The 26,506-nt window shown below is 24.7% G+C and overlaps 10 protein-coding genes across 10 annotated transcripts; 4 read left to right on the top strand and 6 right to left on the bottom strand.

The window, feature by feature from the left end:
* Positions 1-1,798: 1,798 nt before the first annotated feature.
* Positions 1,799-2,842, top strand: DICPUDRAFT_91498 (uncharacterized protein; the record flags this gene model as incomplete). Its single annotated transcript, XM_003285399.1, has 1 exon — positions 1,799-2,842. The coding sequence occupies one exon, from the start codon at positions 1,800-1,802 to the stop codon at positions 2,796-2,798; it is 999 nt and encodes a 332-aa protein (XP_003285447.1). The 3' UTR covers positions 2,799-2,842.
* Positions 2,843-3,382: 540 nt separating this feature from the next.
* On the top strand, positions 3,383-6,051 carry DICPUDRAFT_149310 (uncharacterized protein; the record flags this gene model as incomplete). The annotated part of the gene is made up of 4 exons (XM_003285398.1): positions 3,383-3,628; positions 3,717-4,157; positions 4,244-4,716; positions 4,824-6,051. The coding sequence occupies 4 exons, from the start codon at positions 3,383-3,385 to the stop codon at positions 6,049-6,051; spliced, it is 2,388 nt and encodes a 795-aa protein (XP_003285446.1).
* A 58-nt stretch (positions 6,052-6,109) lies between these two features.
* Positions 6,110-7,042, bottom strand: DICPUDRAFT_29342 (uncharacterized protein; the record flags this gene model as incomplete). Its single annotated transcript, XM_003285374.1, has 1 exon — positions 6,110-7,042. The coding sequence occupies one exon, from the start codon at positions 7,040-7,042 to the stop codon at positions 6,110-6,112; it is 933 nt and encodes a 310-aa protein (XP_003285422.1).
* A 1,042-nt stretch (positions 7,043-8,084) lies between these two features.
* DICPUDRAFT_46059 (uncharacterized protein) lies at positions 8,085-10,859 on the bottom strand. Its single transcript, XM_003285373.1, has 4 exons — positions 10,465-10,859; positions 9,939-10,370; positions 9,559-9,862; positions 8,085-9,467 (listed from the first exon to the last, which is right to left on the bottom strand). The coding sequence occupies exons 1-4, from the start codon at positions 10,668-10,670 to the stop codon at positions 8,184-8,186; spliced, it is 2,226 nt and encodes a 741-aa protein (XP_003285421.1). The 5' UTR covers positions 10,671-10,859; the 3' UTR covers positions 8,085-8,183.
* A 499-nt stretch (positions 10,860-11,358) lies between these two features.
* Positions 11,359-12,879, bottom strand: DICPUDRAFT_29341 (uncharacterized protein; the record flags this gene model as incomplete). The annotated part of the gene is made up of 3 exons (XM_003285372.1): positions 11,359-12,223; positions 12,293-12,527; positions 12,717-12,879. The coding sequence occupies 3 exons, from the start codon at positions 12,877-12,879 to the stop codon at positions 11,359-11,361; spliced, it is 1,263 nt and encodes a 420-aa protein (XP_003285420.1).
* A 985-nt stretch (positions 12,880-13,864) lies between these two features.
* DICPUDRAFT_17925 (uncharacterized protein) lies at positions 13,865-15,195 on the bottom strand (the record flags this gene model as incomplete). The annotated part of the gene is made up of 4 exons (XM_003285371.1): positions 13,865-14,185; positions 14,279-14,507; positions 14,603-14,786; positions 14,856-15,195. Coding segments are annotated over 4 exons (1,074 nt in total), but the record flags the coding sequence as incomplete, so codon positions are not given.
* Positions 15,196-15,593: 398 nt separating this feature from the next.
* DICPUDRAFT_76352 (uncharacterized protein) lies at positions 15,594-17,459 on the top strand (the record flags this gene model as incomplete). Its single annotated transcript, XM_003285397.1, has 1 exon — positions 15,594-17,459. One exon carries the CDS (start codon positions 15,594-15,596, stop codon positions 17,457-17,459), a length of 1,866 nt encoding a protein of 621 aa, XP_003285445.1.
* Positions 17,460-17,812: 353 nt separating this feature from the next.
* DICPUDRAFT_76351 (uncharacterized protein) lies at positions 17,813-19,734 on the top strand (the record flags this gene model as incomplete). The annotated part of the gene is made up of 5 exons (XM_003285396.1): positions 17,813-17,896; positions 17,961-18,169; positions 18,233-18,555; positions 18,621-18,895; positions 18,967-19,734. The coding sequence occupies 5 exons, from the start codon at positions 17,813-17,815 to the stop codon at positions 19,732-19,734; spliced, it is 1,659 nt and encodes a 552-aa protein (XP_003285444.1).
* A 28-nt stretch (positions 19,735-19,762) lies between these two features.
* DICPUDRAFT_46057 (uncharacterized protein) lies at positions 19,763-24,011 on the bottom strand. The gene is made up of 4 exons (XM_003285370.1): positions 23,761-24,011; positions 22,405-22,535; positions 20,530-22,212; positions 19,763-20,449 (listed from the first exon to the last, which is right to left on the bottom strand). The coding sequence occupies exons 3-4, from the start codon at positions 22,040-22,042 to the stop codon at positions 19,908-19,910; spliced, it is 2,055 nt and encodes a 684-aa protein (XP_003285418.1). The 5' UTR covers positions 22,043-22,212; positions 22,405-22,535; positions 23,761-24,011; the 3' UTR covers positions 19,763-19,907.
* A 471-nt stretch (positions 24,012-24,482) lies between these two features.
* On the bottom strand, positions 24,483-25,976 carry DICPUDRAFT_97023 (uncharacterized protein; the record flags this gene model as incomplete). Its single annotated transcript, XM_003285369.1, has 2 exons — positions 25,558-25,976; positions 24,483-25,421 (listed from the first exon to the last, which is right to left on the bottom strand). The coding sequence occupies exons 1-2, from the start codon at positions 25,804-25,806 to the stop codon at positions 24,483-24,485; spliced, it is 1,188 nt and encodes a 395-aa protein (XP_003285417.1). The 5' UTR covers positions 25,807-25,976.
* Positions 25,977-26,506: the final 530 nt, after the last annotated feature.

Raw genomic sequence — 26,506 nt, 5'->3', positions numbered from 1 at the left:
TTCAAAATAAAATAAAATGTTAATTAATATAATATTGTTATTTGTTGGGCCGCCTATCAATGCAAAAAAAAAAAAAAAAAAAAAAAAATTGATGATGTCAGATTTTTTTTTTTTTACAAAAAAAATAAAAAAAAAAAAATAAAAAAATAAAAAAATAAAATTAAAATATTTTTTTTTGGAAAAGGGATGGGGGCAAATAGGTTTTTATATATTTTTTTTCTAATTTTTTTCTATATTATTACGTTGTAACAAAATATGATAGGGAACAAATCGACAAAAAAGAGAATTTTATCAAATTTATAAATAATTTTGATATAATTTTACAATATTATTTGAATAAAAAAATAAACAAAATAAATATGATTAAAAAAAATAGAAAATAAAAAAAAAATAAGAAACAAATAAAGTATAATTTATATATATCAAATTTTATATCTTTTTTTTTTTTTTTTTCTTTTTTTTTTTTTTTTTTTTTTTTTTTTTTTTTTTTTTTTTTTTTTTAAAAAAAAATTTTTAAAATTTTAAACACCCCCCTACACAAAATAAAAATCTTTAAGGGGGAATTTTTATCCGAATTTATAAATATGATTTTGTTATAAGAAAAACCATAATCTTCTTTTTAAATTTTATTATTTTTATTATTATAATAATAATTTTTTTAAATATCTGGACCCATATTCGAATGGTTTAATTTTATTTTTTATATGAAATAATAGTTTGTTTTTATACAGGGAACGAAACAATGTTGAAAATAATAATTGGAAAATCAAATATTAAACAAATATAAAAAAAAAAAAAAGAACTATATATGTTCATAATTTTATTTAAATGAAAAATTTAAAAAATTAAATAAAAAAATTTTTAAAAAAAAATTTTAAAAAAAATTTAAAATTTAAAATTTTTTTTTTTTGTTATAATTGTGCACGTTTTTTTTATATATACCACACAAGTAGATAAAAAAAAAAAAGAATAGTTTGTTAATTTTTTAAAAAGAAATAGTGTGATTTCTTTTAATTATAACATTTATTTTTTTTCTAATTATATTATTATAGTTTTTTTTTTCTATTTTTATTTATTTTTTTTTCAAATAATCATAAAAAAATAAAGTAATCAATAACAGCAGAATGTCAGATCAATCCATTGAAAATAAAATTAATAGTACAGGAACAACCTTGGGTGGTACAACTTTGGGTGGAACAACTCTTGGTGGCACAACTTTAGGGGGCACAACATTAGGCGGCAGTAGTAGCGGCAGCAGTAATACAAGCAAGTCATCAAAAAATAAGAAAAAGAAAAATAAGGAAAAGGAAAAACAAGAGAAAGAAAATATTATGAAGGATGATAGTAATGAAATTGGTTCAAATAATAGATCGTTTATGCCAGCAAATAATAATGAAGATGAGGGTGTTAAAGATTATAAGCATGGTGGATATCATCCAGTTAAAAGAAATGATATTTACAATAGTAGATACCAGGTCGTAGATAAACTAGGGTGGGGACATTTCTCAACAGTATGGTTATGTAATGATAAACAAACTGGTAAGCAAGTTGCTTTAAAAATTGTCAGAAGCGCACGTACTTATTCAGAAACTGCAGAAGATGAAATTAAAATTTTAACAGCCATATCAAAACACAACCCAGAGGGCAAATGTATAGCACGTTTGGTCGATAGTTTTACACATCGTGGTGTAAATGGTAGACACTATTGCATGGTCTTTGAGCTTTTAGGAAATAATTTATTGGATTTAATCAAACATCATAGATACCGTGGTATGCCGATCACTCTTGTCAAGTCTTTAATGAAGCAAACACTTATAGCGATGGATTATATACACAGCAAATGTAAAATTATTCACACAGATTTAAAGCCAGAAAATGTTCTCTTGGAATTACCATTCGATTTTTATACATCAAATGACTACACATGGAGTGAACAATATGGATTTTTTAAAAATAGAGCCTCAGCCGCATCTACTTCAAAAGCAACCTCAACAACCTCAACTTTAGATAACTCTAAAGATGTCCAATTGAGTGATGAAAGTGATTTCAGTGACAGTGATAGCGATACCGAAAATAATAGCAGAGATAAAAGAAATAGTAATAATAAAAATAGCGAAAATAAAAAAAATAACAATAATGAAAACAACAGTAATAACGAAAATAAAAATAATGAAAACGAACAACAACAGGATAGTAATATTAGTGGCGAGTTTAAATTTGAAAATGGTACAAGTTATAAAAGCAAAATAAATAACGAATTATTTAATGAAAATCATTATCCAAAAGCTCAACTGGTTGATTTAGGTAATGGCTGTTGGACCGACAAACATTTTACAGATGATATTCAAACACGTCAATACAGAGCACCAGAGGCAATAGTAAAAGCTAAGTGGGGTACACCAGTGGACATATGGAGCGCAGCATGCATGGCATTCGAGTTAGCAACAGGGGATCATTTATTTAAACCAAAGTCCGGCAAAGGGTTTGATAAAAGTGATGATCATTTGGCTTTAATGATCGAGCTTTTGGGTAAACCACCAAAATTCATTTTCGCAAATGGTGAGGAATCTAAAAATTACTTTAATCACAGGGGTGAACTAAGAAAAATCCCACACCTTTCCGAACAATGGCCTCTTTTTAATGTTTTGGTAGAGAAATATAAATTTTCAAGTAAAGAAGCAAAAGAATTTGAATCTTTCTTGTTACCAATGCTCAACTATTTACCAGATAAAAGAGCTACTGCAAAAGATTGTCTTCAACACCCTTGGTTAACAAGTGTTCCACCATTTATAAATTAAATATAAATTAAAAAATAAATAAAAAACTAAAAAACTAAAAATATAAAAAAAAAAAAAAGTTCTATATATATATTTTTTAATTTTTTTAATTTCAACTATTAACATGGGTAATAATAAATAATTAAAATTCTAATAAAAATAAAGATAATAATCAATTCACAGATATTATAATTAGGGATTATATAATTTAATTTTATTAAATTTTCGCTAGACTTAATATCTCAAAGAAAAGATAATGGTATTTTAAAAAAATAATTGGAAAATAAAATAAAAATAAAAATAAATCATTATTATTAGTTTTTTGAGTTATTAATTTATTTTTTTTTTTTTTTTTTTTTATTTTTTATTTTTTTAAATTATCATTTTAAAAAAAACTTTTTTTTTTTTTATTTTTTATTTTTTTTTTTTATTTAATTTTTAATAATAAAATTTTTCTAATTTTTTATTTTTTTACAAAACTTTATTTATATATTTAATTATATAAATTATTAATCACCCAACTTTTTTTTTATATATATTTTTCCTTTTTTTTTTTTTCTTCTTTTATTATTTATAATAAATATTAATATAAAAGCAATCCAAACATGTTATCAGTGGAGAGAAAAAGAACAGAAAAGATTGATTTAATTAAACCATTAACAAAATATATTAAAGAGCAATTCAGTAAAGGCGAGGCAGATGCACATGAGAATCAAATAAATACATTAAATTCGTTAAGAGAGGATGTTAGAAATTTACAAGATAAAACAGAAACGTCAAAAGAATTAGTTTGGAGATATTATTCAATTTTATCATCATTGGAGCTTAGATTCCCAATTAGTGAGAATAATGTAATATAGTTTAGTTTATTTTATTAGGAAAATGGGCTGGTTTTATAATTACACTGATATTAATAATTAAATTTTAATATATATATAGGTTAGAATATCATTCCCATGGACTGATTCATTTAGACAAAAAAGAACAACATTGTATAGTATTTATTTTGAAAGAGCATCAGTATTATTTAATTATGGTTCAATTATTTCACAAATTGGTGCATCAATTAATAGATCAAATATCGAAGGTATTAAAAAAGCATGTAATTATTTCCAAATTTCTGCAGGTGTATTTTTATCATTAAGAGAATATGTTTCATTGCATCCTGAATGTTCTGCATCACCAGATTTTACATCCGAAGCATTAAATACCTTACATACTATAATGTTGGCTCAAGCTCAAGAATGTATTTTTGAAAAAGCTTCCATGGATAATCTTTCTGATGCAATCGTTTCAAAACTAGCTGCACAAGTTTCAGAATATTATGAAGCTTCAAACCATGCTTTAAATTCAAATACATTAAAATCTATTGTCGATAGAGTATGTTTTTATTATTGTTTTTAACATCATTATCATCATTATCATCATTATTTAATTTATATTAATAATATATTTTATATTTATAGAACTGGACCAATACAGTATTGGTTAAATCATTTTTATATAAAGCAATTGCTTCATATATTTATTCAAAAGGTTTGGGAGCATCATCACAATTTGGTGAACAAGTTTCACGTTTAATAATTGCAATCGATAATATTAATCAAGCCAAAGCAAATTTACAAAAGAGTGCACAACCTGAATTAAGAGAGATTGTTGAAAAATATGCAGTTTCAATTTTAAAGTATTATGAATCAGCTAAAAAAGATAATGAAACTATTTATCATGATACCGTTTTACCAGCACATAAATTAACCCCAATCGAAAAGAAACCACTTGCCAAAGCACTCCCACTTCCAGAAATTAGTTTTGTTGATCCTTTCTCTTCATTAGTACCATTTTCAGTTAAGGAAGATTCTGCTTATTACAATGATCAAAAAGAACAGTTATTAAGAAAAGAATTAGATAACATCGAGTTTCATAATCAATCTGCTAGAGCGTAAGTTAATTTAAAAGATAAATTATAATAATAATATAATAATATAATAATATTATAATATTATAATATAAAACAATAAAAATTAATTAATAATTTTTTTTATTTAGATCATTATTATCAATGGGATTACCAGGTTCAATTGAAGCATTAGAAGTTGGTGTACCAAAAGCATTACAAGAAAAAATGGATATCTTAAGAAATGAACAAGCTTCAAATCATATTGTACAGTTATTAGAAAATATTCAACAATTATCTGATGAGGATTCATCAATACTTACTACAGCAAGTAATCTTTTAAAGAAAGAAGAGGATGAAGATAACGAAATGAGAGCTCAATATGGTAGTGCATGGCATAGAACTCCATCATATACATTAACCGCTAGTCTTATACAAGATTTGGCTAAATATAGCAGCCATATACAACATTCAACTAAATCTGATAGTTTTATTAGAAAGAAATACGAAGATAACAAAAATTTAATTTCCGATATGGAGAACCAACAAGAAATTATTGCATTACTTCCATCCAACTCATTCCCAGCCAGTAAAGTTTCAGTCGCTTCTTTAACTGTATTATTAAATGACCTCGATAGTCTTATGGCCAATAGAGAATCAATTGCAGAGAAACTAAAGACCCAATGCAAAAAAGATGACATTACATTGAAATTAATTTCACCAAGCAAAGATAAATCTTTAATTTATGCTGAAGAAATTCTAAAATATGAGCCACTTCAAATGGCACTTAATGAAAGTTTCTTAAAGCAAAAAAATCTCATAGAAGAAATTAGAAAAGAAAACGAAAAATTCACTTCCTCAAAATCTAAACAAGGTAATCAACGTGAAGAAATTCTTCAAAGATATGCCAACGCCTTCAAGGTTTACAATGAATTAAAATCAAATCTTGATGAAGGTACCAAGTTCTATTTAGATTTCCAAGAGATTTTAAATAAATTTAAGCGTAGATGCGAAGATTTTACCAAAGAAAGAGAAAAAGAAAGAATAGAGTTAGTTAGACAAATCTCTGCTGGTGTAAACCCATATTCACCAGTTACCTCACCACAAAATCCTTTAGTTCCACCACATGGTAATGCTTATCCACAGTATTCTACACCACCAAACTATCAATCTCCACCACCACAATACAATTATAATGCCGTACCACCACCTTATCAACCACAATCACAATATACTTATACAGGTGCACCCCAATCATTTAATGCTCCACCACCACCACAATCATTTAGTGCTCCACCACCACCACAATCATTTAGTGCTCCACCACCACCACAATCATTTAATGCTCCACCACCACCTTATAAACCATTTTATAAATAAATATATATTTAAATAAATATTCGATTAAATTTAGATTAAAATTAAAATTAAAAAAGCTTTATTTATAACGGTTACAGATTGAAGAGACATGCAAATGTCCAGAGGTTAAATATTTTAAAGATTTAATATATTGTTTTAAATTTATATTGTTGGGATATTGTTGAATAAGTTGATTGGAATGATTATTGATCTCTGTTAAAGAGTTTTCAATAGTTTCTGCGACAAAATCTAAAGAGGTTTGAATGGATCCACACTGCAGTGTTTTGATTTTAACATAGTTTGTTAAAACTGGTTCGTTTTTTTCTTTGTTAAATGAATAGCAGTCATTTATGAGGGTGTTGCAAACAACAAACCAGTATTCGAGTTGTTTGAAAATTTTAGATTCTCTAATTTCTTTGGGTATAGAAATTAGGGTGGTTGATGAAGCCAGTGCCATTATAATACCTATGTCATAATATCTTGATTCCATATATTCTGCTAGTGTGGAGTTTGAAGAAATTTGATCGTTTTTACTACATTGCACTGCGGATTTGGCCCATGAATATATTTCGTTTATGAGTACGTCAATTGAATCTTTTTTACCTATTTGTTTATATTCATTTATAATTTCCCAAAATAATTTTATAAATTTATCTTTTGATTTATCTTTATTTGTTTTAAATAGTTTTTCTAAATATGACATACCCTTTGCTTTACTTTCGAAATAAAAATCGTCAATTATAAAAGCCCAATCCATAATTTTAAATATACACTTTAGTTCATCTGGCGAAGCAAATGGAAAAGAGAACATATATATTAAAAAGGTTTGTTGGCCTAAATATTTTTTACTTTTTTCAATAGAATTGCCAAAAAATTCCAAAATCCATTTTTCTTGATCCTCTTTAACTGATGAATTAATGTTTGTTTTAATATCAAAAGTACAATTAATTTTAGGAAGTGTATAGTCTTGATTTATATAGTTATTTAAATCCCAAAGTATATGTTGTTTCATTATTATATTAATATTATTTTATTTACAAATGATTAATTTTTTATTTTTTATTTTATAAATGTATAATTTAAAAAATTAAATAAAAAAATAATAACTGGTAAAGTTTAAATTATATTATTCAATATTTTTAATCATTGATTAAACTGTAACCATTTTTATATATTAAATTATTTTTTTCATTAAAAAAATCTACTAGTGTATTACATTCTCGAATATAAAAATATTCACTATATATAGTTGATTACACCCCAATAAAAATAATAACTAAAATCACTGTATATTATTTATATCATATAACGAATAAAACATAAACAGTAAGCCCAGAAAATGGGGTTATTAAATAGCAATATTGTGTTTATTATAAAAAAGTTCAAATTATTTGTTAAAGGTGCATAAAACAAGCCAAAACCTTATATCACCAGAAATTTATAATATAGTTAATACCAAAAAACTAAATAAAAATAAAAATAAAAATAAATAAAAAAAAACAAAAAAAAAATAATAGATATAAAATTTAAAATAACATTTAAACAAATGTAAAATGATTTCATTTTGATTAGACTATTTCTAAATTATCGAATTACACCATATTTTTTATATATTTATATCATTTTGGTGTGGGTTTTTTATTTTGTTTTTGTGTGTTTATTTTAAAACCAAAATTTTATCTAGATAATCATAAAAGGAAAAAAAAAAAACATTTTAGAATTAAAAATTAGCTCTTATAAGATCATCTATTGTAATCTTCAAAATTAAATTTCTGCCTGTACCCAATAATTTTTAGACCTTTTGTTTTTTGTACACTTGGGAAACATGTGATCCTTAAAATATTACCTGTAAACAAATAATTCTGGAGCATTAAAAATAACTTGTCAGTTTCCACCTAAAATAAATAGAAATATCTTTTTTATTTCTTCTTTTATTTTACACTTAAGTGGGTGATAATATTTTATTAACTCGAAAATTTTAAAAAAAATACAAATAATATAATATAATAAACAAAGGTGTAGTAATTTTTTTATCATTTATAAAAATAAAAATTAAAATAAATAATAAGTAAATGTATTGTTTTATTTATAAAATTTAACCATAATTTTATGGTTATTTTATTTTTTATAGTTTATTTTCTTTTCTTTATTTTTTAAAAACTTCTTAAATTAAAATCTTCTAAACATGATCTAAAATTATCGACTAATCTTCCTTCTTCTTGTCTTGCCATTTCAACAATCATGATGAGTTGTTTAATTGTAATTGGGGCTGAGAAATAGGAAGAGGCTTCTTCAGCTTCTTTTTGAGTAAATTCGAGTGAAAGTAAAACATTCTTAAAGTCACTACTGTTACTAATTGATGGTACATTAAGGGCAGTTGCAAATGAATCGGTTATATCCATATCTCTGAGGATATCTGGGTTTGAGGTTGTGGCAATAACTAAAAGTTTACGACCTTTTGGTGGTGATTTTTTGAATAATACTGCTAAAGTTTGAAGTAAGAGATTTGAAAAACGTGGACCAATTGGAACATATTCGATAAGACGTTCAATTTCATCGACAACAATGCAAGATTGTGGTGATTTATAAGAGTCTTCAAAGATTTTAGTAATTTTAGATGCTTTGGAAGCTTCATTATAACCAATTAAATCGTTTGGACTGATAATACGGATGTATGGGAATAATGAACCTTTAGCAAGAGTGGAGGCTAATGAACTCTTACCACAACCTGGTTTACCATGTAAAAGTACAGACATCATTGGAGTTCTATTGGATTTCTTTACTTGCTCTACAAATGCATTACCACTTTGTAAAAGTTTATCGAATACTGGACCATAGTTAAAGATACCATTTTCAGCATAGTTTTCGAATTGAGTGTCAGTGGCACCAAATGATGGAGGAACTTCATGAATAGCTCTTCTGAAATCTTGGTCACAAATTTTAATTTCATCTGGTTTAATTTCTACTTTTTTAATATTTTTGGTATCTACTTGTCTACTGAAAGCATAGGAGGCAGCTGATTTAACAACACCTTCAATTTCAGCACCACTATAATTTCTTGTGTCATGAGCATAGGCAGCTAAATTGACATCTGAATCGAGAGCATTTTGTTCTCTCATTTTGGCTGTGTGAATCTTGAAAATTTGTTCTCTTCCATGTTCATCTGGTAATGAAATTTCAACATGAACTTCTAATCTACCTGGACGAAGTAAGGCTTCATCAATCATATCCTTTCTGTTGGTCATACCAATAACTAAAATATTATTTAATGATTCTACACCATCAATCATTGTTAACAATTGATTAACTACTGAATCACCTACACCTGAGTCGCCACTTCTTGAACCTCTTTGTTTGCAAATTGCATCCAATTCATCGAAAATAATAATATGTAAACCTGAATCATCACCTTTTGCTTTTTGTTCCATTTCTGCATCCTATATCATCGAAAATTTAAATATTGAAATGTTAATAAAATATGTTAAAGATGAATTTTTGTTGTTTTTAATAAATTATAACAATGCATACCCTGAATAAGTTTCTAATGTTTTCTTCAGATTGACCAACATATTTATTTAAAATGGATGGACCTGAAACAACTTTTGGCTCTCTACCATTTAACATTTTACCAATTTGACGAGCAATTAAAGTTTTACCAGTACCTGGTGGACCATGTAATAACATACCTTTTACGTGATTGACACCTAATTTTTTAACAATAGCTGGTGGGAAAATACGTGATGAAAAAGCACGTCTAAAAATATCTCTAAATTCTTCATCTAAACCACCAATACCCATATTTTCAAAGTCCCAATCAGATGTGAAAATTTTACTAAAATAAAAAGAAAAATGTTAGTTATTTTTAAAAATTTATCTTTTATTTTTTACTATTAATTATTTATACTTACTTAACAACTAATGGGCCATTGGTTTCGATATCTAATAAAGACCCTGGACTTTTAAGTAAAATAATATTTGTAGCTGGTGAAATGATAGCCCAACCTTTATCTTTATCTGATGATTTAACACCTGGTGATACAATAACTTCATCAACTCTTAATTCAAAAATAAAAGAATTGTTTTTGATATAAAATACTTGACCAGCTGTAAAGAATTGGCTATTAAAATTATCAATGATTTTTCCAATAATTGCTCCAGCATCTTGTTTTGGACCTGTTTTACCTTTACTTAAATAATCGACTTTGCATGTCATTTGTCCACAAAGATTTGGATTTGGGTCATAAAATTCTACATAAACTTCTTCGTTGTTACTTAAATTCATCCATCCTCTTAATGCTTTAGATAATGCAATTGAATCTGATTTCATTGATGAGTTTGGTCTAAAATAATAAATAAATAAAAAAAAAATGAAAAATTTATTAGAATTATTCCTTAATATTTAAACTTAATATTATTATTATTTTAATGACTTACGATGCTGATAAAATGTATTCGAAAGCACCAGCTCTTAATTTAATATAGTTTGTGTTGGTTGAATATTGTTTATCTGTTACATTTGGGAATAAAAATCTAAATGAGGCCATGTTTAAAACAGCTCTATTTGTATAGGCCTCTTCTTCATTATTTGAAACTTGAACCTTTAATTTAATTGAATCGCCAATTGGTGGTGGATAGCTCATTTTTTTGGGTATATATAAATTATTTATTTATGTGGGGTTTTTTGTGTTTTTTAAATGTAATGATATATAATAATATTACTAATATTTATAAATAAAAAATAAAAATAAAAAAAAGATTATTAAATAGTTATTAAATATAAATTATTATTTTTGTCGTTTAATTTATTTTAAAACAATATTTATACAAATAAAAAAATAAAAAAATAAAAAATGAAAAATAAAAAAATTTTAAAAAAAAATTAAAAAAATTAATAAAAATAAAAAAATAAATTTTAATTTTTATATTTTTTCAATTTTTCACCACATCGACAAATTTTAATATATATTTCAATTTGTTATCTCTATTTGACTCAAAATTTTCTTTGAAATAATATAAAACTATATTTAAAATTCCAATCTATTTTAAATATTTTCTTGTTAATTTTTTTAAATTAAAAATTTTTATTATGGAAAAAATATGACCTTCAAATAATTTAAAATGACAGGTAGGCTATTAATGTTTGGAATTTTCAAAATTAATCCATGGGGTCATAATGTTAACATAAGAATAAGGATTAATAAATAAATAAATTAAAATAAAAAAATTTATATTTTTTTAAAAAAAAACTTTTTTTAATTTATTAAGTTTTAGAAAAAAACAAACTATTAAATATATTTTTTTCTAAAAACTATAAAAATATATTTTATTTTAAAATGAAGCGGCACCTATAGGATTGTTATCGTTATTATTTATATTTTCTTGAGGAGTGGCGGTTTCATTTATTGTTTCAAAGTTTGATTCCTTATTTAATCTTTCTTTCATCCAATTTGTAATATCATCGTATATTATATAACTTGTTTCTTCGCATGTTAACCCGTGCCAGAAAGATTGATATATTTTTAATGTTTTATCTTTGCTTTTTGCTAAAGAGTAAAGCTCTTCACTTACTTTTGGAGAGGAAACTCTATCTAACGAACCATGGCATATTAACAAAGGAACATTGACATCTTTAAGGTGATCTTGAAGATAAGAAGTAACTTTAAGAATTGCTAGACCAGTACCTAAACGTGCTCTACCTTTATAAGTTAATGGATGTGTGGCATGCTCCAATCTTTTTTGTGGATCTTTGATGGAACGATCTAAAACATTATCACCTGGTACAATAGGAAGAGTTGGGAAAGATTGCGATACCCATCTTAATATAGATACTACCAATGGGTTAGGAACCATATTTTCATCCAACTTGATTAATGGGGCCAACAATATTAAACCACCATTAAATATCTCTGGTTTCTTTAATGATACTAAAAGACCAACAGCACCACCCATTGAACAACAGTATACGAATCTTTTTAAAGTTGGGAATCTAAATTTAATATCTGAAATAAATAGCATTGAATCTTCTACCAAATCTTCAAAATCTCTGATATATGCTGTTAAACCTTCGCTTAACCCATGACCTTGTTGATCGAAAATAAATGATGCATAACCTAATTTTGCAAACATTTTACAATCATCTGCTAATAATGTTTGTCCATGATCACCATAACCATGTAGTATAATTACTACACCCCTAAAAATAAATCAAGTTTTAATTAGTTTTTTATTATTTTTTTTAAAATAATTATATTTATAATATTACTTTGGGTTTTTTGGGATCCATTCTTGACAAACTAATTTATAACCTCTAGAATTGACAAAATAACCCTTTCTATACTCTATATTTTCAACCACTTGGATAGTTCTATTTTTTGAGCCATGATTGTTGGTTCTTCTCTTTTTCTTTCTTTGTTTATTTGGTAACTTTGTTGTAGTTTTAATAATTTCTGTGGTTTCATTTACAATTATTGATTCAGTTAACTCTTTAAAGTAATCTCCTTTAAATGGTTCTTCCTCTTGGTGGTTTTCATTATGTTGATTTAATTCGAAATTTTTGATCATTAGTTTGATATTATTTAAAAAATTAAATTCATGATTATTATTACTATTATTATTGATATCAATATTGTTATTAATTATATCTTCATTATTTATAATGGTTGTAGATATATTTTCAATATTATCACTACTATTATTACTATCTTGTTTTTCTTCTTCGCTATCTATTTTCTTTGTTACAACCTCTTCTACTGAAATGGTACTTGAGAATGATGATGAAGATGAAGACTCCCCATTTTTGTTATTTGAATTTATAAAATTAAAAAATGAAATTTCTGAAATTGACTTCATTTTATTTAATTATATATTTATATTTATAAATTATCTTTTATTTATAACAAAAACTATTAATAACTTTATTTATTAAATTTTATAAAATTTAATGTATATAATATTATTAATGTAATTGTTTTTTTATATTGTAATTAATATTGAATTTTAAAATATTGTGAAAGAAGAAATTTATACAGATATATTTAAAAGATAAAAAAAAAAAAAAGATTTTAAGTGATACTAATATATGCCAATAGAGGTAAGGAATGAGTAAATGGTTTAAATAATTAAAATAATAAAAAATTTAAAAAAAAAATAAAATATTAAAAATTAATTTAATTGAAAAAAATAAAGTTTAATATTTAACCCAATTTTTATTATAAAATTAATTAATGGAAATATATGAGTTTTTTTTATATTAACACATATATATTTATAAAGGTGTGTGTGTATTTGAAGATCTATTTTGAATCTGAATGGATTTTTTTATAATAATAAAAAACAAAATAAATATGAAATAAAATAATGAAAACAAAAAAAAAAAATAAAAAAAATAAAATAAATAAAAAATTAAAATAAAAAAAATAATATTAAATAAAAATAGTGTATGTGTGAATAATGTTTCCTTTTTTGTTTTTTTTTTTTAAATTTAATAAACTATTTTAATTTTTTTATTACTATGTGTTTTTATGTATTAATTTATTTAATTGTGTAAGCTATATTTGTGTTTTGTGAGAATTGTGTGAATCAATATTTATAATTAATAACAGTAATTAATTGAAAAAAAAAATTTTTAAAAAAATAATATTAAATATTAAAAAAATATCATCATACCATACCAAACTCGCTGATACCACCCACAATTTCAAACGATGCGAATTTTTCAAATAATTGTTTTTTTTATTTATTTTTTTTTTAATTAAATTTTTTTTAATTTACCCAAAAAAAAAAGAAATGATTAAAATTATTAATTATTATTATTTATTATTATTTATTATTATTTATTATTATTATTATTATTTTGATTTCTGAATTTATTTTTTTTAAAACCACTTCTGTTATTATTAAAATTTCTTTTTACAGTTTGATCCTCTGTATTTGTAAGATTTGGATCATATTTTGTTCTAAAATTAAGATTTGAAGCTATAATTTCTTTTTGTTTATTTTCGATTTCTGGTAATTCTTCCTCTTTAATAATATTATATGTTTTTAGTTTATCTGAATCAATATTGAATATTAACAAAGTTGGGAATTCAATAACTTCTTTAAACTTTAAATTTTCTTCTAATGACTTTTCTAAATCAAATTTATAATATTGGTTTTTCTGTATAATAATAAAAGAAAAAATGTGGGTGGTGTGTTAGTTTTTTTAATATTTTTCTTATAATTAAAATACTTATAATATATATATACATACAGAGTCTCTTTCCCTTTTCATTAATATTATAAAATTACTATTTGGGTTTGAATCTCTATTTGAGTTTAATTTCTTTAAAGAGTATTTTAAATTATATATGTTAACTGGATCGTCAATATGATTATATAAGATATTGCTAATAATTCCTGAATCTGCAATTGAGTTATCAATAAATTTGAAATCATCATCTAAAAACAACCACTCTACTCTCCACAATATTATGTTTTTACTATTATAATAATAATAATAATAATAAAAAGAAATAGTTTGTATTAATAATAAAACCAATTGAAGTTCATAATATATATAAATTGAGATACATACGGTTTCTTAAAAGTTGTTGTATTTTCCTTATGTCTTGACATCTCTTTTGGCATTATATATAAATTGATATCCTTTTTAAAAGCAAACTCTTGTAAATGCTTTGCTTTAAATTTAATGAATGAGTTGGATAATATTGTTTTACCATTTTCATTAACCCTATTAATTTTTTCTAAAAAGTTAAAATCTAAAAAATATAAAGAAATTAGTAAATATGTTTTTATGTAGGTCTCATTTGAGTTTCTATGTAGTTTACCATTTACGATATCGGAATCTTTAAATTTATTTAATGGGATATAGTGGTTATCTTTTCTAATACCGTTACAATTATTATCTATTTTATGTTTATTGGAGCATATTAAGGAACAAAATAAAATTGAGCATCCTGGACATTTATATTTTGATTTTTCTAAATTACAAACTTGACATATATCCCCTATTTTTATTACTTTTTTTGGTGGTTCATCATCTTCATTATTATCTCTATCGTCTTCATTGTTTGTATTATCATCATCTTGTTCCAATGCCCTTTTATTTAATTTATTTAATTCTATTGTAATTTCACCATCTTTATTTATTGAAATTTCGTGATTATCGACTATATTTGAAGTTAATAAAGTATCCTCAATTTCTTGATTCTCTTCACTATCGCTGTCGCTGTCATAACAACCATTTAATAAATCCATATTGTTTATATACCTATTTATTTATATATGTGTATATACGGGCGGCAGGGGGGTTTATTTTCTTAATTAAATATTTTGTTAATTTAAAAGGTTGGAAAAAAAACGGGGGGGGAAACAAGGGTTAATTTTTTTAAATAAAATTTTTTAAAAATTTAAATTAATTTTTTTAAAAAAACCAAAATTCGGTTTTTTTTTTTTTTTTTTTTTTTTTTTTTTTAATTTTAAATAATTATTAAAATTTTTATTTTCATTTTTTATTTTATTGTTAATAAGTTGCTTATACTTATAAATACCTGTTACCTAAAATTATGGAAGAAATAGAAAATAATACAAACAATAGCGATAATATTATTGAATCTAAATCAATGGAAATTGCAGAAAATAATACTGACAATAGTGATAATATTAATAATAATAATATTAATAATAACAATATTAATAATAACGATAATGATAACAATGAAAATAATAGTAATGACAATAACACCAATGTAGATATTATAAGTGCAGAACAACAATCAGAAAAACAAGATGAAAAATTAGATAATATTAATGAACCAATGCAAGTTGAACAAGATGTTTTAAGTAAAGATGAAATTAAAGAGACTACTGGTTTAGAATCAAATAAAACCGAAATTTTAGAAGAACAAAAAGAAATTGAAACCAACCCATCCAATGAAGAAAATAACATCAACAAGGATAAGGAATCTATAAATGAAAATAAAGAAGATGAAACTAAAATCGAAGAAAATAACATCAACAAGGATAAGGAAGCTATAAATGAAATTAAAGAAAGTGCAAATGAAATTAAAGAAGATGAAAACAAAATCAAAGATGAAAATAAAATACAAGAAAATAAACCCAAAGATGATAGCGATAGCGATAGCAGCAGCAGTAGCAGCGACGATAGCAGTAGTGATAGTTCCGACGACAGCAGTAGTGATAGTTCCGACGACGATTTAGATGATATCATTTCAAAACCAAAACCAGCAAACAGTAAAAATAATAATAATAATAATAATAATAGAAAGAAAAGAAAAAATGAAGATGACGAAGACGAAATTAATGATAATAGTACCAGCAACTTACCAAAAGAGGAGCCAATTAACATCGAAATTCAAGAAAACTCTCAAATTTGTGAATTGGGCGAATTAAAATCAATTGTAGGTGATATCTTGGTTATTAAATCGTTAACCGAACAATCATCAGCATTAGATATTGATTCAATCGTTTGTTTAGAAGATAGAACACCAATTGGTAGAATTTATGAAGTTTTTGGTCAAGTTTCGCAACCAATGTATTCAGTAAGAATACCTTCTAATTTAGATATTAAATTAATAAATAATAATGATAATAATAATAAAGAAAATATAAATGAAATTAATAAACCAGCTGAAGAACCCAAAGCTGAAAAAACAATTGAAAATGGTGAAACTGCAATTCCAGAACAAGAAAGCACCAACTCAACTTCAACAGAATCAACAGAATCAACTGAAAAAGTAAATGAAAATAATTCAGAGGATAAACAAGAAGAAAAAAAGGAAATTATCGAAAAGAAAAAAATTGAAATTTTATTGAGTTCAAAAATTTATTATGTCAATGCACCCGAATTATCAAAGTTTGTTATTGCTTCACAAATTTATACTAAAGGATTCGACGCTTCAAATGAATATGACGATGAATTAAATGAAAGCGATATGGAGTTCAGTGACGACGAAAAAGAAAGAGAACATAATGCAAGAAAGAAAAAAAATAATAAAAAAAGAAAACAAAATAATAACAATAACAACAATAATAATATGAATAATAACAATAGAATGAATAATATAAATAGAAATCAAAATATTCAAAATATTCAAAATCAAGATTTTAGTTTTGATTATACTCCACTTCAAAGAAATCAAACATTACCACAACCACATCAAAATAATTTACCTCAAAATAGTTTACCTCAAAATAACTATAGACAACAACCACAACAAATGTATAGACCTCAAAATAATTTTAGACCACAAGCAAACCAACAACTTCATCAACAACAAATTTACCAATCATATCAAAATTTAATTCAGATGTATCAACAACAACAACCACCACAACAACAACAACATCAAGTTCAACAACAAGTTCAACCACATATACAACCACCACAACCATCAGAAAACCCAAAATAATAAAAAAAATATTCAAAAAAAATTTATACAAATAAATACAAATAAATACAAATTATAAACATTTAGGAAAAAAAGAGAAAAAATATCACATTTTTTTCCTTATATAAATATTTTATTTTTTTTTATTTTTATTATTTTTATTTTATTTTTATTTTTTATTTTTTATTTTTTTTTATTTTTTTTTTATTATTTTTTTTTAATTTTAAATATTTTTATTTTTAAATATTTTAATTATAACAAAAAAAATAACTATCAGTTTTTTTATGTGCAATTTAAATTAATTATACAAATTTATTCTTTTATTTTTATTTCATTATATTTTAATCACTTAAAATAGAATTTTTTAAAAAGAAATGAGTTCATTAGAAAGTATAGATAAACAGTTAGATCTTTTAGATCTAACAAGAAAAGACATACCAAAGGATGGTTCGTGTTTGGTAAGTTTTTATAGAAATAATTTTAAAAAAAAAGAGGATAATAATATTAATCGATATATTATAGTTCAGATGTGTGAGCGAATCAATCTTTGGTACACAAAATTACCATAACCAAGTAAGAAAGCAATGTATTAAATATTTAGAATTAAATAGGGATATGTTTGAACCGTTTGCATGCATTCATAACCCATGGGAAAAGTATATCGAAGAAATGAAAAAAGAGGGCACATGGGGTGGCGAAGTCGAGTTACAAGCATTATCATCAATTTACGAGTATGTATTAATAAGTACACTCTATATTGTATAAAATATACTAACATTTTTTATTTATTATAGGGTTAATTTTGTAATTTATATTGGTGGTAATAATAAAACTGAAGTTATTAATGGTTATAATAAAAACATTTATTTAGCCTATTGTCATGGTGAACATTATGATTTGGTTTTAAGCAAAAATCATTTTGGATCATATAAACAGCTTCAATCAATAGTTTACGAAATAATCTATGCAGCTATGAATAAACAGTACCCAATTTTAGGTATTCCTTTTAAAAATATTTCATTAAAATTATGGGAAGAACAAGATAAAGCCAAACAAATTAGAGACTCTAAAATTGTCGAAAAGCTTTTAAAAACCCAAACAGTAAATGTATTGGATGGTAAAGTATTAAATCATTTTAACTCTATTTATATTACTTATTAACTAATACTTTTTTTTAATCAGAATACCAAATTAATAAAAACAAAAAGAAAACAAATAACAAAGGATTAAGAAAAAGCAATCATGATAATACAGTATTAAATAATAGAAGCAGAAATAATAACTTTGCTCCTTTGACAACTTCAAATGAAAGCATTTCCTCAAATAATTCAATAGAGGACAACGAGGATAAATCGCAACAAGAAGAAGTTGACGAGGAACTTAAAGCAATTTTTAAAGAAATTGAAATGCAGGAAATTGAAGCACAAAGACGTATTGGACTTGAAAAACATTTTCCAGTAATTATCAAAAAATAAATTATAACCACTTTTTATACTTACTAATTAAAGATTTTTATTTATTTATTTAGACTTTACCTACAAATTCAAAAAAAAAATCAAACTCCAATACACCATCTAATAATTCACCACCATTATCATCAACAATAGCTGCTTCTATTCAAGCCATGGCTTTAAATGAAACTTCAGATGGTATGGATATTAATAATAACAATGATAATAATCATAGTAATAAAGAAAGTAATATAAATAATAGTAATGATAATAACATAGCAACCACAACCACAACAACTACCATTACCAATACTGACCAAAGTAGCCCAATAAAAGAAGCCAACACTGATCAAAAATTAGGTGGATGGGGTGCAGTTCGAAATTGGAGTAGTGTAATTTCCAATATTCCCGAAAACCCAATTGGGCAACCAACACAACAAGAGGAAATGCAAAAAGCAGTATCTCAAGCAACTTTAGAAGGAACGGAACAAGTTCCAGAGCAAACTCAACATAATAACTATAGACCTCGAAATAACAACTATAGAGGCAAACAAAACAATAACTATCATCACAGCCATAATAGAAATGAAAATTATAATAATAATGTGAATACAAATAATAACTACTATAATAGAAATGATAATAATAACAATAGAAATGAAAACAACTTTAAAAACAACTATAGAAACAATAATAACTATAGAAACAACAACCATTACAATAACAATACAAACAACTACTATAATGGTGGTGGCAATAGAGGCTACAGCAGAAATTATGAAGTTGTTGACGGAAATAATATTATAAATAATAACAAAAATAATAATGAAAATAATGAAAATTAATATATAAATATTAATTTTTTTAATAAATAAATATGGTATTGTTTAGTTTTTATGGAACTATAACAATATATTCTAAATATACCTTTCTTATTTTATTTATTAATTCTAAAATTATAAAAAAAAAACCAAATATTGGATTTTCTTAAATAAAACAGTTTAATATAAACTATAATTTATTTATTGAAAATTGGGTTTGGTGGATGAAAGTGAGACTCAACAACAGAAGGAGAGTTTAAGAACTCGATTTGTTGCTTAGCTGGACAAGTTTCAAAGTTGGCATCTGAAAGCCACTCTTTCATTTTGAATAAGAAATCGTTTTTGAGAATACGAATACGTCTACCATCTTGCCAAGTGGCAATTAAAGAACCACCATAACGAACTACAATCTGATTGGTACCAATAATATTTGAGAAGCTCATATATATATCTGGTCTCCATTTTTCTGGTTGAGCCTTGACCCATTTATCTAATTTGGCCTCGATCATGTAAAGTTTCTCTACTGGTGTATTAAAGTTTACGGTAACATCAAGACCAACAGCAACATCTTCTGATCTTTGGAAATTTTCGATTCTTGCTAAAACCAATACTGAATTTGGTAAATATACTGCTTTACCATCCATGGTTTTAAACGATGTAAAAACAATACCAATTCTATCTACAAATAATGCCTCCAATTGATTAATTACAACTTTATCTCCGACCTCGTATGGTCTTACTAAAATATATTATAAAAATATAATGACGAAATATTAATAAATATTAATTAAACGTTTAATTAAATTAAATACAACTTACCAAAAAATATTAAAATTAAGGATTCGAAAACATTTCTTAAAGTTGTACCGAATGCAAAGGAAAGAGCTAGAATTGTAGTTGAAAGTGGTACCAAGAAAACACTTACCTCGACGCCATACAAGGTCATAACAAATAAAAACATTAAAACCCAAAATATAAAATTTACAATTTCGTTAATAACTCTACCAATATCTTCATGATCCCTTAAACGATATTCTAAAGTTTTTCTGGATCTAACCACTCTAAGTACCCAATTTGTTAAGTCGTCTTTTTTGATCATATCGCCATGAATACTTCCAATTGTATTGAATGCTTTTTCTAAATGTTTCTCCTTGACATAACCATTTAAATCATCTTTAACTAAATAACCTTTCTTATCTCTGTCTGCATTTCGTAGAATTTGCTTGGCAATTTTTCTTGCTTCGACTTGGGTGAATTGTTCAGCACGCGAGTTTAATTTGCCACTAAGTTGATTACGAGTTTTCAAAGACTCTATCCATTGACTAACGCCCATTTTCTTTTTCTTTTTTAAAGAAGCAGATACTGATTGAGATAAAGCTGAAGGTTTTCTGGTAGAAAGTTGTTCTAAAAGCTCCTCGTTTAAAAGCGACTGTTTTAGTGAAGTATAGAATGCCTTTCTGTTGGTTCTAGCTGCTAAAATTTTTACAAGTACGACCCTACCACAGTAAAATAAACTGACATACATTACAGCCTTTAAAGCGGTGTAATACTTTTCCATGGAGTCCTTTGTGTATGCTGGTAACTCCAATACGGGCTCGGTAGCAAAAAATACAATAACTGCCCATAATAAGCAACTAAGAGGTCTAACAAATCCATTAACATAATAGAATACATGTTGTTGAAGATACATTGTTGATGAAAATATTGAAAAGAACGCCCTGACGATCCAATAAACCAATAAATAACCCACAACTGCAATATCTATATAGAGGGCCCATCTTAAAACTTGAACCTGAACAATTTCGATATGTGGCCAAAATATTCGGAATATTACGCCAACTGCTGATATTAGTAATAATAATACCAATAATAAAATAATTAAAATTTTTACACTAAAAAGACGTTTGAAAAAAGATTTCTTTTTCTTTTTCTTTTTCTTTTCCTCTTCTTCTTCCTCTTCTGATGATTTATCTGGATCATAATCCATATCTTTTGAATGGTCAATATCATTTAAAGTAATAACTTGATATGGTAACTCTTGTGCCTTCGATAATGGGTTAAGGTTTTCGCCACTGCCACCCAATTTATGTAACTCTGTAGGATATGAACTAACTGTATTAAATCCAGATTCTTTAGGCGATTTTGGTGTTTGACTACTATTATTAATTGTTGGTGAAGTTGATTTTAAATTTGTTGATTGGTTAACAGCATTATTATTATTGTTTGGGGATGTGATTGTTTGTAATTCTATTGAATCTTTTGGTGGTGGTGATTTTACAATTGAGGGCGCTGAACTTGTTAAATTATTGTCTCTATTTATAACTTTTGACATTGATTCCTTTTCTTCTCTTGGTGATATTACTGTTACTGTATCATTTATCCTTATTCTAGGACTTTTAATTATACCACCTCCCTCACTACTGTCATCCGATGAAGATGAATCGTCATTATTATTGTTATTATTATTATTATTATTATTATTGTTGTTTTTGATATTTTTATCTTTTTTATCTTTTTTATCTTTTTTATCTCTTTTAAACATTTCTTTTTCTGTTGGTGACACTAAAGGTGATTTGCTATCATTCAAATCTGTACTATCGCTAAATGTTTCTAAACTTGTATTACTATTATAATTTATTGAACTATTATAACTAGTATCAATATTATTTATATCATGAGTTTTTATATTTGAACTATTATTTATATTATTATTTGAACTATTATTTATATTATTAGTATTTGAACTATTATTTATATTATTTATATTATTTATATTTCTATTATTACTATTATTACTATTATTTGTATTACTATTATTTATATTGCTATTATTTATATTACTCATTATGAAAAAAAAAAAATTATTTTAAAAATAATTAAATCTATTTTTTTTTATTTTATTTTAATTTAATTTTTTTCTTTTCTTTTTTTTTTTTCTTTTTTTTTTTTTTTTTTTTTTTTGTGGTTGTTTTTGTGTAATTAACAATATTAACTGTGGGATAAGGGTGTTGTGTGCAAAATAATCTTGGATTTTTTTATTATAATAATATTTAGTATAATTATTGATTTTATAAAAAATAATTATATGAATATTAAACTTTTTATAATAATGTGTTTTTTTTTTAAAAAATAATTTTAAAAATAATTTTAAAAATAATTTTTTTTTTTTTTTAAAATAACTATCGTTTATTTTTTGTGGTGATTTGAATAAAAATATACTTATAAGTTAATAAATATGTAAATTTTTTTTTGAAAGTGTCTATTTTAATAAATAAATAGGTGTCCAAAAAATAAAAACAATAAAAAAAAAAAAAAACGGATTGCTTTAAAAAAAGTTATCAAAAAAAAAAAAAAATAAAAAAAATTTTAAAAAAAAATTTTAAAAATAAATATAAAGATAAAAATAAAAATATAAAATAATTATTTCGATCTAATCTCTTACTCTTTTTATAATAAATGTAAATAGTTTTTTTTTTTTTTTTTAAAATAGGTTTTTAATTTTATTTTAATTATTTTATTTCTTAATTATTTTTATTTTATTATTATAATTTAATCTATTTTATTGCTGTTAAACTATTATTATTATTATTACAAATATTATTTAAAAAAAAAAAAAAATAAAAAATAAAAAATAAAAAAAAGAAAAAAAAAAGATATTAGGCAAGGTTATTTTTTTTTTATATTATCTTTGCCACTTTGGAAGGATAATTATTCTTTTCGTCTATTGGAACAGGGTTGTTAAAAATTTGTTGTTGTAATGGTTGTTGATTTTGTTGATTTTGTTGATTTTGTTGGTTTTGTTGGTTTTGTTGATTTTGTTGATTTTGTTGATGTTGCTGGAATAATTCATTTGTCCAATTACTATTATTATTTTCAAAAGTTGCACGATTATTTGTCTTTGGGAGGGGTCTCTTTAAATGCTTTGGAGTATCTTTGTAATGTCCATTGCTGTCAAAGAATTGACGATAATGTTGCGATGAATAGTTTGGTTGTTGGATTGTAGTATTTACCTTATCAATAGCACTATTTATCATATCATTAAAATTGGACTCACCAAAAATTGGGACATTCTTCTTTTTGTTACTATTTTTTTTGAGACTATTATTACCATTGTTGTTATCGTTGTTATTGTTTGTGGATGTACTATTATTACTGTTATTACCATTATTATTGTTGTTGTGGTTACTGACGTTATTATTAAAGTTTGATGACCAATTGGAATGTTCATCAGGGTTATTGTTTAAACTATTTAATGATGGTAGTTTATAGTCAGATGATGTATGTGTTGGAATGTTTGGAGCTGATGAATGTAGGCTTTTGGGCTTAAATGAACTTATTGCATTACTGATACTTGTATTGATTGAACTAATATTATTATGGAATGGTTGTTGTTGTTGTTGTTGTTGTTGTTGTTGTTGTTGTTGTTGTTGTTGTTGTTGTTGTTGTTGTTGTGATGATTGGGGTGGTTTGGAAATTAAAATAGAGGATGGGGGTGAAGATTCTACCTTTTGATATTTATTTGGATTGGGAATTAGATCATTACTACTATTATTGCCATTGCCATTATATTGAGTTGATGAGGCGGCTGGTGACTCTGTCATTGCGGCTATAGCGGATAAAAACTCTAATGGATTTAAATCATTTGATTTTGTTGGAACATGTAAATCTGATGAAGACTTTGACATACCAATTTTTTGATTTTTGGGGTTTTTCGGGAATACTTATTAATGGTTCATTTCTAATTTCCCTATTATTATTGTTGTTGGTATTATTTAATGTGTGGGGGAGGGGTTATTCATCTTTTTAAATATATCGATTGTATTGTTTATTGTTTCAGAAACTGGGGAAATTAATGAAGGTGAGGAAGACGATAATTTTGGCGAAGTTAAATTGCTATTATTTGTACTACTTGGTAATAATGATGAGGATGAAGCTGAGCTCGAATTTAATATTTTTGACATGTTTTGGTGCGATGCTGGGTTTGATGATGAATTTATAATATTTGAGAGGGTTGGTGATGATATATTTGACTGGGTGGGTGATAATGTTGGTGTTGATGATGAGGAAGAGGATAACGAAATCGAGTTAATTTCACTATCCCTTTGATTGGTTAAAAAGTGTATATTGCTATTGCTACTATTTAAAGATTTCTTTAATGATGCAGAACCATTTATACTATTATTTAAACTTTGTTGTTCTTGTTTAATTTGGAACTGGAATTGTTGTTGTTGATTATTTGAGCTATTATTACTGTTGATACCATTTATTGAGGTTTTTAAATTATTTAATGATGATGTTAATTTTGGAGAATCATTATTACAAAGTGTATTATTTGCAGAACTACCATTATTATTTGAAAGATTACCATTTTCATCGATATCATCACAATAGTCCTCTTCGTTGTTTGCTCCACCAACAGCATTACTATTATTATTGTCATAGTCATCGTTTGGAAACTCTTGACTTTCCAACTCTTCATCATAATCTTTAGAGTTAATAAGATCGGATGGTGATGCTGGAAAGGCTTGTGGTGGTTTGGTTGGTGACTCTCCTAATGGTACCAATTCAGCTCGCAATGATTTCTTTGGAATTTTTGTAATAGCTTTAACTGGAATAACCGATTTTGAAATTAATGTAACTTGGTCATAGTTTTTTTCACACAATTGGAAAATCAACGGGAATAGTGGTGCACGTTGTGATTTACCAGTAACCTATATAAAAAATATAAATTTTGTTAGTTATTTATTTATTTAATAATTTAATTGTTTGAAAAAAAATTTGGCGGTAAACAAAAAAAAAAAAAAAAAATTTGTCCAATATTTATCTATCTATTTATATTTTGCATACCTCAACTTTTAAATCAAATGTTAGCTCACCGCTATCATTTTGATCTAATTCCTTCCAACCACACTGTGATCTGATACTAAGACAGACTGAGAATTTGACACATTTGGCAGTAGTTTTAAGAATCAATGCATGATCTGGAATACCGTTGCCATGTTCGACAATTGAAAGATAAACTTTTCTTCCATTGTGCTTTACAATTCTATTTTCAAGTGTAACTTTTAAATAATAACCTTTTAAAATTGTTGTCATTATTTAATTGTTCCTATAATATTTATAAAAAAATAAAAAATAAAAAAAATAAAAAAAATTTTGATTTAAATTGAATATTAGTAAAAATAAATATGAAAAATATAATTTGGGGGGGGTTTCTAATTTAACTTTTTAAATTTGATAAAAATATTTGTGATTTTTGGGGGGGTTTGGGGGTGTTACGTCGGGGTTTAAGGGGATTGTTTGATTTTTGGGAAATTGAAAAAAAAAAAAAAAAAAAAAAAAAAAAAAATAAAAAAAAAAAAAATAAAAAATAATAAATTATTGGATTAAACAAATAATAAAATTATTATTATTATTATTATTATTATTAAAATAAAAGAATAACAATTATAGTTAATTAAAAAACAATTTGAAAATTAAAATTTTAATAAAATTAAAATAAAATTAAAATAATTGTTTTTATTCTGAGATGTGGGGTGGTAAGTGGGGGGAAATATATATATAATTTAATTTTAATTTTTTTTTCTTAACGAATGGAATAATAAATCAAAATACTATGTGAGTGAGTGTGAGTTGTGTTTATGGTGTGTTTAACAAACAATAAATTCATTTTAAATATTATTGTTATTTCTATGTATTTAATTTGAGCATTTATATGAATATATTATTGTGTGTTTGTGGGATTTAATACTATTGAGTTTGAAGTTAGTAGGAAAAATGATGGTATCGAATTATT

The sequence above is a fragment of the Dictyostelium purpureum genome (genome assembly GCF_000190715.1).
Source record: "Dictyostelium purpureum unplaced genomic scaffold DICPUscaffold_45, whole genome shotgun sequence".
Lineage (NCBI taxonomy): Eukaryota > Evosea > Eumycetozoa > Dictyosteliales > Dictyosteliaceae > Dictyostelium > Dictyostelium purpureum.
This window is presented reverse-complemented; position numbering and strand designations above follow the sequence as displayed.

Coding starts and splice junctions, on each gene's coding strand:
- DICPUDRAFT_46059 (XM_003285373.1), bottom strand. CDS start 10,670: ATGAGCTATCCACCACCAATTGGCGATTCAATTAAATTAAAGGTTCAA. Junction 10,371..10,464: donor GAATACATTTTATCAGCATC/GTAAGTCATTAA, acceptor TTATTATTTTAG/ACCAAACTCATCAATGAAAT. Junction 9,468..9,558: donor ACATTAGAAACTTATTCAGG/GTATGCATTGTT, acceptor TCGATGATATAG/GATGCAGAAATGGAACAAAA.
- DICPUDRAFT_46057 (XM_003285370.1), bottom strand. CDS start 22,042: ATGTCAAAAGTTATAAATAGAGACAATAATTTAACAAGTTCAGCGCCC. Junction 20,450..20,529: donor CTTAATTTTAATATTTTTTG/GTAAGTTGTATT, acceptor AATATATTTTAG/TAAGACCATACGAGGTCGGA.